This window comes from Naegleria gruberi (genome assembly GCF_000004985.1).
Source record: "Naegleria gruberi genomic scaffold NAEGRscaffold_6, whole genome shotgun sequence".
Taxonomy (NCBI): Eukaryota; Heterolobosea; class Eutetramitea; order Acrasida; family Naegleriidae; genus Naegleria; species Naegleria gruberi.
In genome coordinates this window covers 332,997-344,606 of record NW_003163321.1, presented here as the reverse complement: position 1 = coordinate 344,606, position 11,610 = coordinate 332,997, and the positions used below count along the sequence as shown (strand labels likewise).

The 11,610-nt window shown below is 32.7% G+C and overlaps 4 protein-coding genes across 4 annotated transcripts; 2 read left to right on the top strand and 2 right to left on the bottom strand.

Annotated features, from left to right (window-relative positions):
- Positions 1–374: 374 nt before the first annotated feature.
- NAEGRDRAFT_46364 (uncharacterized protein) lies at positions 375–2,363 on the top strand (the record flags this gene model as incomplete). The annotated part of the gene is made up of 1 exon (XM_002681441.1): positions 375–2,363. The coding sequence occupies one exon, from the start codon at positions 375–377 to the stop codon at positions 2,361–2,363; it is 1,989 nt and encodes a 662-aa protein (XP_002681487.1).
- Positions 2,349–3,656, bottom strand: NAEGRDRAFT_63302 (uncharacterized protein; the record flags this gene model as incomplete). Its single annotated transcript, XM_002681308.1, has 1 exon — positions 2,349–3,656. The coding sequence occupies one exon, from the start codon at positions 3,654–3,656 to the stop codon at positions 2,349–2,351; it is 1,308 nt and encodes a 435-aa protein (XP_002681354.1).
- A 245-nt stretch (positions 3,657–3,901) lies between these two features.
- On the top strand, positions 3,902–7,310 carry NAEGRDRAFT_78392 (uncharacterized protein; the record flags this gene model as incomplete). The annotated part of the gene is made up of 4 exons (XM_002681440.1): positions 3,902–4,984; positions 5,030–5,344; positions 5,805–6,656; positions 6,768–7,310. The coding sequence occupies 4 exons, from the start codon at positions 3,902–3,904 to the stop codon at positions 7,257–7,259; spliced, it is 2,742 nt and encodes a 913-aa protein (XP_002681486.1). The 3' UTR covers positions 7,260–7,310.
- Positions 7,311–7,586: 276 nt separating this feature from the next.
- Positions 7,587–11,495, bottom strand: NAEGRDRAFT_46361 (uncharacterized protein; the record flags this gene model as incomplete). Its single annotated transcript, XM_002681307.1, has 2 exons — positions 7,587–9,100; positions 9,548–11,495. 2 exons carry the CDS (start codon positions 11,493–11,495, stop codon positions 7,587–7,589), a joined length of 3,462 nt encoding a protein of 1,153 aa, XP_002681353.1.
- Between the last annotated feature and the right edge of the window lie 115 nt (positions 11,496–11,610).

The following is an 11,610-nucleotide window of genomic DNA, read 5'->3' as shown; positions in this document are numbered from 1 at the left end:
TCCCTTTTGTATAAAGAATTTGGCTAAAGATTTGCTAAACTGCAGCAGTGTATAATTCAATAACGGCAGAAACACTTCTGGTTTTCCGTTTATTATTCCCTCAACATCAAAACTCCCATTATAATGAATACTTCTTAATTGCGTTCTTAATTTTTCAACGTTGTTTTTAATATCCCCTGTTGACATTTTTTTTAAAGTTGGCGCAAAAATTGTATGGGTTTTGGCGGCAAACATCATTTTGTTCATCTGAGAGTGATATTTAGCAAGAATTAAAGGTGTAAACACAATTCGATATTTGTTCCTTATCAATGAATAAACTTTCCATAACCCTTATTGATAACTAGCCGTTTAATTTGAAAAAAGATTTTAAAAAAATGAACAACAATACTGAAGGTCCCAGTTCGGAAATACTTCTCAACACACTACTAAGGGAGGGATTTCTTACCGAACAGGAATATACGAAAAAGCTAGAGGAGTTGAGAGCAAGTGATCAACCAGAAGTTTTGATGGAAGAGGAGCAACCTAAATATAATATTGATGAAATGATCGAGGAATTGGAAAAGCAAGCAGAACTTAGTAAGGATACAAATGTAAAACAGATTTTTGAGGAACAGGAAAGGCTTGTTAAAAATCTAATCGAGAATATCATCAATGAAGCTAAGAAGATGGTTGAAAAGAAGAAGGATGCACTGATTGAAAAAATCAAGAAGGATGCTGCTGATGAAGTTAAGGAAACAGCAAGGTCAAGACAGTACACTCCCAAAAGAGTTGATAGAAATGATGATTCCAAACCAAGCTCATCATCTGATGAAATAATGACTGTGGATTATTTGCTCTTTTTATCAAATGAAATAATTGTACAAACAGAATGCTCAAAAGCTGAACAAATATACAATGAAATGAAGAGGAAAATATCAATTCTGGACTCCAAAGAACATAATATGTATTCCTTTTTGGATTCTGTTAAAGAAAGTCCAAACTACACCCTTGCCTTATTTTGTTGTGCTATATTTTCCAGATCTATTTTAATGGACAATCACAAGACCATTTCTTTCTGCACTAATTTGTTGGAAATCCAAACAAGTGAACACAATTTACTTGTATGTTTAACACACTATATAAGGGGATGTTGCTACGTTGATCTTAAAAGATATTCTGAAGCCAAAATGGATTTCGGAAAAATAATTGAGGATTACGACTATTACAAAGCATATGTTTCCAGATCATTAATATTACAAAGATCAGACCAAGTAGAGGCAGCTCTCAACGATTTAAATATTGGTATTGAAAATCATCCTAACATTGCAATGCTTTATAAATGCAGAGCAGATTTGTACAAGAATTCATTAGATGACTGGGAAAGCGCATTGAGAGATTACAATCATGCAATCATTCTATCTCCAGATTACTTTGCAGCATTTTTAAGTAGAGCTCAATTATTCTTCAAGATTAGTGAATTTGATATGGCTTTAGCAGATTACAATCGAGCATTGAAAATACAAGCCAGCTCAGTACCTTGTTTGGTTGGAAGAGGAAAGGTTTTCGAAGTTGGGTTTAAAAATTTTGAATCAGCTAGGCTTGATTACATTCTTGCATTAAAGCTTGATCCAAAGAATCTGGAAGCGAAGGATAATTTACAAAGAATAGAGAAAATTTTCAAAGATGTCAAGAAAGAAAAACCAGCTCAGAAATCTCACACTCACATATTGGACATTCTTGTCTCTAAATCAAAGGAAATAAGGAATTCTAGAAGTCTTAACGATTCCTTCAAAATATATTTGACCATTATAGATGTTTTGGAACTGCAATCACACTCTATAACCGAAAAACTCATTGAAAATATGGTAGAAGCAAATATTAACACTACTACTGAAGATGAATCTATGTTGATAAGAGTTCTGTACAATAGAATAATCAAAAAGGATTATGAAAATTGCCTCAGTGACCTAGATTCAATAATACATGATATGGATGACAGTTGTAGACCGTTTAAAGCACTTACTCATTTCATAAGAGCATTATGTTACGAGGATATGCAAAACTATCAACAAGCACTTAAGGATTATAGTTTAATCACTGATAAGTATGATTCGAAATCAGTCCATGTATTTTTAAATCGTGCTAACTTGTATTGCTACAAATTAAAAGACCACAAAACAGGATTAAGCATCATTAATCAAGCAATAGCAAATGATCCTTCCAACGCTGTGCTTTTCAATATGAGGGGTCGTATATACGAAACATGTATGGAAGACCTGGAGGCAGCTAGATTTGATTTCGAAACTGCAATCAAGATTGACAATTGCTACACAAGCGCAAAAAATAACCTTAAGAGGATTGTAGACAAATTAAGCCAAAAATGAATCACTTGAAAATAGTAAATAAATTATGTTTGCAAGAGTAATTGGATTAACAGAATTTCCCATCAACTTGTAAAGTTGCTTAACGGTAAGTTTGCCTGTGTTGTTCATTATCCAAGGAACAAATGTCATTAGTCGTGATACCTCAATTGGATGTAAAAATCGAAGCTTTCCAAGTGGCATCATGGTTTCTACTGGATTTTCAAAATCAATTTTCTTATAAATGGTTTCATTAGAATCAATATCTAACATTTGATTTTCATCAAGAATCAATACTATAGGTCCTGTTCCTCTAAGGAATTGAACTTGACCATATGATTTTGTGATACAACTACACTCAGATTTGATTGGTGTTAAATTCTTCTTTCCATATGGATCTTTGAAAATTAGGTCGTATCTGTAACCTTTGATTTTTGTTATATTTTTCTCGTTCAAATAAATCATATCAGTTTGGTATTTTTTCTCTTCCCCAGGTGTGAGTAAAATAGAATTTAAATCATACAAGTCGATTAACTTTGCTCCTAATTGTAGAATTTTCTCTTTTCCATATGAGCTCTCAAAATCAATTTTTGGTCGTAAAGGCTCCTGATCTCTTAAAATAGTTTTTGGTGGATCTGTTATCAGATGTAATGGTATTTCTCTAAGCTCTTCTGTTTTTTCTAATGGAGGTGTAATATTAGCTACTCTCTTTCCAATTAAATAGTATCTAACTCTCTGATTTGGAAGTCCTAATTGTGTTGGACAAATCAAGTATTCTTCATACTTGTATCCAAAATTTTCCAATTGATTCACTAAATGTTGTCTTGTTTTAGATATTTCAAAATTCTTTACATTTTCCACAAAAATGTAATCTGGTAGAACTTGAGGAAATAAATCTGCCATCAAGAAGAGAAAACTCTTAGACCTATCATCTTCACTATCTTTTCTATTTCCGTTCAAAGTAAATGGTTGACAAGGAGGAGACATGGTCCACATTAATTTTCTTGTTTGTTCAGTTTTTAATTTCTTCTTTGCTTGCTCCAATGATGAATTTTTAAATAATTTAAAATAATGATTTTGAAAATCACCAATAGGAATATGCACAATATCCTTTGCACATGGTTTGTGATTAAATAAATTATTATAAAGAGTATTTGCATTTTCATTAATATCAAAAGCTTCAATCCAATTAAATTTAATTTTCTTTCCATTTACTTGTGCCTCAAAAAAGGCTTGAATCATTTCAAGAGACATTCTTGTTCCTCCGATACCACTATAAAATTCAGCAATGTAAACTTCCTCATCATGACTAGCCATTTTTTTTATTTCAATTTTTAGAATAAAATTTGGATATTAATTAAAATTATAAATTCCCCCAATCATTAAAACTCTTGTTTAGGAAGAATTTATAAAAGATTAATAATGTAATTTTTGGTAGGAGATAAATATTTGAGTTCCAAAAATGTTTCACAAGTACTTCGTCATCTGCCGCTCTTACTACCGACCTCTAAATTTACCTTTGAATGTAAAAAAAGGACAAGGAAGAAAAATCAACATAAAAAATGGCTGAAGAACATCAAGAACCAACACCACAACTCACAGCATCCGATGATGTAGTATCGGATAAACCTCTACTTGATCCAACAGTAACAGGTAATAATGATCATCATCAAGAGGAACAACCGACTCTCACTATTGGTTCCAAGTTAGAAACAGAACAACCACGTTCAAATAGAACAACACCAACCTCTCCACATCATTTGACAATTATCAATCCATCAGCTGGTACTGTTAGTAGTTCCGAATCTATTAGTGAGGATGAATATTTGGAAAGACTTCATGAAAAATATAGTCAAACTCCATCTTCAGAGTTGGGGATTTCTTCATTCTCAACTTTTGGATCTATGAACACTACTTATTTCCATACAGAAACTGTATCTTCAGAATCTACTCTTACCCCAAAGAAGAGTGAGGACATGAGTGCAAATGATTTTGTTGTTGATTTGTGTTATCAAAATACTGAAACAGGTTTAAATACCTGTGGATTGGATGAGGAGATTAAAAGCCCAGAAGATGATGAAGCCCTCGATTTATTAGTTGGAAATGGCTCTGTTCAACATACTTCCGAGCCAATCGCTTCCCTTACTGCTGATTCAACTGATCTTACTGATGACGAATTATTGAGATCAAGTCAACCACCAAAAGTTCCACCACCATTTAACTCAAAAAAGAGCCAATTCGAAGCAGAAAAAATGGAAATGTCCAAATTTCATCTTCCCCCTGTTCCAGCATTTAAGAAAAAACCACCACCATTGCAAACCCACCAATCCAGAAATATCATATCAATTGCAACACCAAGTCCACCATCTTCTCTCAAATTGATTCTCCAACAGTACAATATTTTACATCACTCTGTTGTACATCTCACTTTAAACAATAAGAATCAAAAGATTATTGTACCTATGCTTAATTCCAATGTGATAACTCTGGCAAGAGCAGCATCTCTTTCTTCTTCTTTGACCAACATTTTTGAAGATAAGGTACCAGTTAAAGTTTTCCAAAATGGAAGTAATAGTGGAAGTGATGACATTTATTTATCAACACAGTCTGGAAATCAAAGAATTACAGCCCTAGAATTGGATTGTGTAAGTTTTTGAGTGTTTTAAATCTTGTTATTAATTATGGAATAGAAAAATCCTGTACTCTGTTTGAAATCATTGGAAGATATTCTCTTTGTCACAACAGTTTTGCCATTATCAAATTTCCAAGTGGAAGAAGTAACCATTAGCAATAGCACAACACAATCCGCTCATAACTTCCATAAAGTGAGAGCTAAAGATCCACAAGAATCTCAAGTTATTGTCTTTGCCACTGACACACATATTGAAATTCCATTAACAGCCAGTGATGAATTTATTATTGAGGATATTGGAAGACTTACTGCATTTGAAGAATCTCTTTCTATTTGTCCACATGGTGAACATTATATCGTTAGAGGACCTGGAGTATTTTGGCTCAAAACTGAAATAATTATTTAATCTGTAAATTCTGTATAACACTTAAAACAAAATTATTCTTTACTAAGTTATCTACTGTTCAAGTAAATGCAATAAGTAACAAGCAGCAAACATGATTTGACTCATCACTTTGTTGAACAGAGCATACAATTTCGAAACTAATAACACCTCCCTCTGTAACCTCTTATTTAAACTCAAGATTACAAAAAACCATTCTTAACTCCTTTAATAACTCCTTACTGATTTAATATTCCATTTTAACTTGGTTTGAGGCTTACTCCATCGTCAACCGTCCATTTTTTTTGTTGATGATTCTTCAAAGAACATTGTTTTCCATATGTTGTCTTGAAGAGAGATGTGAGGAAGGAAGCACATTGGCTAATTAACTGGATGCTTTTAAAAAACAAAACCAAATCTTCGGAGGAGTGAGCTATCTATCATCATGAAGATCAAAATATCTAATTTATTGACCATCACCTTGTTGTTGGTTATCTTGTCGATTTGTTCTACAACACTTGTTGAATCGAGACAGGGAAAACTCTCACACATTATCAAACAAGCACAACAACAAGATAAATTCTCTGATTGTGATGGAGCACCAAATACTAATACCATCTATACAAGACCACCATCCTTTGTCAGATCAACACAAAATGGTAAACGTTTCCTTGCTGGTGCTGGTGATGATACCATGTTTTTGGTTCATGTTTATGGATCAGCCTATGAAATGGGTAAAGCCTATGGTGAATTGTTTAAACCTGAATTGAGTGTTTTAATTCCAACCTTTGATAAGTATTTGGATGACTTAATCTTGAATATGACACATATTCTTGATAAGTTGCCAAAGGAATGGGCTGAATATATTGTTGAATTTGGTTTGGAGTCTGCTCTTGATTTAAATTATGAATTTACTAAATCATATGTTCCTAAACGTTTCATTGATGAATTACAAGGTATTGCTGATGGTTCTGGAATGAGTTTTAAATCATTGATCCGTATGAATTATATTCCTGAAATTATTCAAGCTGCATGCTCAATGTTCGGAGCTTGGGGTGATGCTACTAAATCAATTAATGGAACCTTGTTGCAAATTCGTGCATTGGATTGGGATATTCACAGTCCTGTCAGATCATGCAAAGCTATGGTTGTTTATCACCCAACTGAACCTGGTTCTCAAGCTTTTGCTAACATTGGTTTCTGTGGTTTGATTGGTTCTATTACTGGTTACAGTAATTCAAGCATTGCCATTTCTGAAAAGGTTTGGTTGGGCCATCCAGAAAATAATGCTAGAATTGGTAAGGTAAGTGTTGAGTGATGATTTTTAATATTAAGATTTTTATTTTCCTTTTTATAATTTATCAATGCTATTTCAATTATAACAATATAATTTTAATATGGATTTAAAATATAGCCATGGACTTTTGCTCTTCGTGATGTTCTCCAATTTGCTACTGATTTGGATTCTGGTCTCACTCAATTGATTAATACTCAAAGAACTTGCAGTATTCATGTTGGTATTGGTTCTAGTACTAATGGTGAATTCAGAGGTGTTGAATATAGTGCCAAACAACTCAATGTCTACAATTGGATGACTCAACCTGTCTATCCACAACATCCAAGATTGAAGCAAGTTGTTTACTGGGATAAGCATCCACAACCAACTCACTCATACTGTCTTGGTGCTTTGATGCAAAAGTATTATGGTCAATATGATGTTGAAACAGCAATTCAAATTATGGGTATGGCTGCCACTGGTAATGTTCAAGCTGCTGTTTTTGATTTTGCTAAGAATAACGTCTACGTTGCTTACGAAAGACAAGACAATGCTTCTGGACCATTGTTTGCCTATCAAAGAACCTTTATCAAGTTTGATATGACTCAAATCTTTGCTGAAAGATTGTAATTGAATATTGTCTAAAGGTTGTAAATTAATAATAAAAAATGTCTAACGAAGAAGTACACGATTTTGTCAGTGATTTGTTAGGAAGGGACTATGATCGGAAAGTAATAGAAGAGTTGAAAACTGAAGTGGAAAAACTCAGACAACAATTGGATGAAACAAGACATAAATTGAAGGAGAAGGAAACTGAAAACAATCAACTTCGTGTTAATATTTCCAAACTATATTATACTGCAAAACAAGAAATTGAAAAGCTTAAAAATCCTAATTCTAATGCTTCTAGCAGTAATAATAACAGTAAGAATTATAATCAAAAAAGAAGGAAATAATTTATTTTCTAGGAGGTGGTTTAAATACTTGTTTGGTAGCTGTCTGATTTGAAGCCGAATCTGGAGGTCTAAAAACAGGAGGTTTTGGTGTGGACGATGATGCATTTGTAGTTTGAAACCTTGCATTGTTTGAGTTATTACTGCTGTCATTTGCTGGTGGTGTATTTGTGGCTGGTGGTACAGAACTTGATGAGCTTGGCTTAGCAAATGAAGGATATTGTTTCAAGGAGGGAGATGATGAGTTATTATTGGATAATCTTTCAATAATAATTTTCAATTTTGGATGTGGAAGATCAACTTTCTGTAAAATTGGCAACACACCATTTTCCTCTAAAACTTGGGAATAATTCCTGAACAAGTTTGGAGCAGAAGTTATCGCTTGAGTTATTTCTGAAATGATATTAATTAATGAGTTAGCAAGATCTCTACCAGGATCATCACTTCTTTTCCACAAATAAGCATCTTGATTACTCAGTGGAATATTTACAAAGCATGTCTTGATAATGAAAATGAAAGATTTGGAAAAGAGTTTCTCACGCAATTCTTCTAATTTTGCATGTTCTTTTGATGTTTTGGAATAGACTACAAATATTTGTAGACACTTCTCATAGAGAGTAAAAAGTGTGCTCAATAGTTTTGGAAACTTTTTCAGTATGTGCTTTCGGTTATTTTGGAATAATTTACACAACAATGTAGTGAGAGGTGGTTCAGAAATTAAATTGATAGAGTATTCCTCGTTTTTAGGAAGTACTGTCAAGAGTGGAAGGATTGCATCCAACAATGACTCGTAGTAATTGAAATATGAAGTGAGACTTTCCTCGCTAATATTAGGATCTACATCTTTGATATTGATTATTGCAACCATTCTCTGAACTATGGAATGCTTTTTCAAAAAATCAATAAGAGAATCAATCTTTTCAGGATTTTTGGGAATAACTCGTTTCATGTGCTTGGCCATTTTCTCAAAAATCATTAGAGTATTATATTTGACTGAGAATGTTACACCATCTTCTTTTGGCTTCTTTTCCAAAATTTCCAAAAAATTATGTAATGGATGCTTGTTATCCAAGCTTTCCAAAGAGTCCAAGAAAGCAAGAGCTACCTTATCTATCTCTGTTATCTTATCATATATTTTCAAAAGGTTACCTCTTGCATCATTAATAAATTCGCTTTTGAATATTTTGAGTGTGGAATTGACAAACATATCAATATTTGAAAGTGACTCGAAAGAGTCTTTAGCGGAAATATATTGATTAAATATTTCCAATATTGCTTTGGTCAATGATTTGGATGTTATCTTGTCAAAATTAAGGGAATCAGTATTCATTGCTATGTCTAGCCATGCATCCACATATATCGAGAAAAATTCAAATACCTTTCCTGTTTTTTCTGCTGAATTCAAGAGTTTAACTCCAACAATTGAATCTTCGTGGGACATCATTTTGAAGAAATAATTAGTTTTGAGAAGGTGATGAAACATGAAGAACACAGGAACCTGTTCCATAGCTTGTAGATCTGAATGGTAGTTGGGATTTTTTGGTTCTTGGAGCAACCTATCATACCACTGTTTGATTAACACTGAAACCAGCTCAATTTTTCTTGACTTTGATAATTTCAATAGAAATGCACTAATAAATGACATGTATGAGGTGCAAGCCTTCAAATATATACTATCTAGCCCTTTAAATGCATTCATTCCAGTATTCAATAATGGTATCAAGGTTGAGAATTTGAAAACTAAAAGTTTTGAACACTCTTCAATGTATAAAAACATGGCAGGTCTTTTTTCTGATGGTGTGGAATCTAATCTTTCATAAAAATGCTTTGAGTAGGATTCAATTATACCAATCATGAAACACATTGCAGTGTAAACATTTCTTGGTGAAATTGTTTTGTCATTTCCAAAAATCTCAATAAACTCTAATCATTTCTAATAAATCAACATTATATCTAAATACTTACTGGTCAACATATAAAGAGGTTGAGGAACATTAGTCTTAACAGTTCCACTGGAAGATAACTTGATTTCAATAGTATCTCTAAAAGGGCCAAGCCGTGTAATAACATACATCATGGGATTGGAAATAATATTATTCGCCTCTTCTTCGCTATTTACAATACTATACATCATGAAACCAAGAGTTTCCACAGTAATTTTAGGAATTGAAATGCTTTCAGTCTTTTTGAAAAGATCATGCATATATTGGACTGCCTCAATTTCCTCCGCTCCCATTGAAATTCTCATGCTTTCATCCTTCATAATACAGAGTGTTATATACAGTGATCCATTGAATAACTTTAAGAGTTTTAGATTTTTTGGTAATGAAAATGTGATACAAACCTCTTTGATATCGTTGTTATTGATTGTTACTCGGTGATCTGTATTGGAAATATTCAATAATTTCAGAAGTGTTTGAGAAAGTCCCATACTGAGCTCAGCACATCCAGTGGCTTCCAATACTTTGGAAAACAGGTAAAGGTAGGTAATGTTTTGAATGATTTGATTGTCTACAGATAGCAATGCTAAGCCCGTTTGTTCCTGGGTGATATTGTCATCAAAGAAAACTGTTTGAAGATTTCCAATCAGTTGAAATATCTTAACCATTGTTTCTTTCCATCTCTTTGTATTTGGATTCATATCCAACACGTCCTTTCCCTCCAGTACAATATCTTTGTAATAATTACAGAACTCAGTGGTTGCAAAATTGATAAATTTAAGTAAATATTCTTTGATCTGTTGTGCTAACAATAATTTTTCGGTAAGAGAGCTTTCAATTGCTCCACTCATTATTCGTTCAATTATTATAAAAATGCAAGCCAATGTTGAGTTCGTCAAATTATGAGTATTGTCAGATAAACTTAACAGTTTCAACAGATCCTCAATTGATTTTGCCTCAAGCTGATAAATGATGACATCAAAGTTGTTTGTAGCATTGATTTCTCTCAAGAATACTTCATCTTCAGAGTAGAACATATTTGGATAATCGTTCAAGATCTTGTCTTTCATTGTAGAGACTTTACAAAACGAGTTAATTCCTCTACTTTCCTCTTCACGTCCTAACTCATCTTCCAAAACTACCAAGGCGTTATAAATCATTGCAATAGTACTATTTTCAACATTCTTTTCTTTCAGAGTTTCCAATAATAATCCAAGAATCTCTTCATTTTCTAAAATTTCCTGTTCTATGAATGAGGGAAGTAGAGTTTCCAATTTTTCTTGTGGTATTTCCAATACTACTAGAATAAGAAGTCCAAAGAATTGTTTCCTCAGAGCGCTTGTATCACACAATTGTAATATGTTCTTAAAATTGAATTGGTATAACCCCTTGCTGGTTACATCTGCTCCTTGTACTGTTTTCCTTCGCTTTCCAACTTCCTCTTTCCTAATCACAATCAAGCTATACAGCAAACTTTTGAAAAAGGAGTATGGATCATTGCAAAAAACTATATTTACAAATTCATTGAAGCAATATTTGAGGAATGTATATACATGATTCTTATCTCCGTATTGCTTTGATAGGTAATTATTATGTACATTATTTCTAACCATTTCCGAAAGCATTCCAAATGGTGATTGAAAAGATCTCAACCCCATGAATAAATTATTTACACTACATAAAGTAGAATCATCATTAGAAAGAATATAATTTTCCAATGATTCTTTTAAAATTCGTAATAAATCATCACTTTGAATCCTTTCAAATATCAACCTCACCAACTCTTCAAATCCACACTTGTGAGCATGATGTATAATTTTCAAAACAAATTGATTAAAGTTAAAATCGTTCCGATGGTTGGTGATCAACAATTCAATAGTTTGCTCCTGTTCCTTTAAATATTTCAATAGATCCTTTGGTGATAATGACGAGGATTCACTCGCTTCATCAAGTCTACTCAATATTTCATTCATCTTTCCATATTTTTTTAAAAATATTTTCCATTAAACATTAGAATAATTTAAATGTTGTAAATTATGTCTCTTTAAGTTTATTGCTTGGAAGGTCCACTGTTTGCATAAAGTAGTG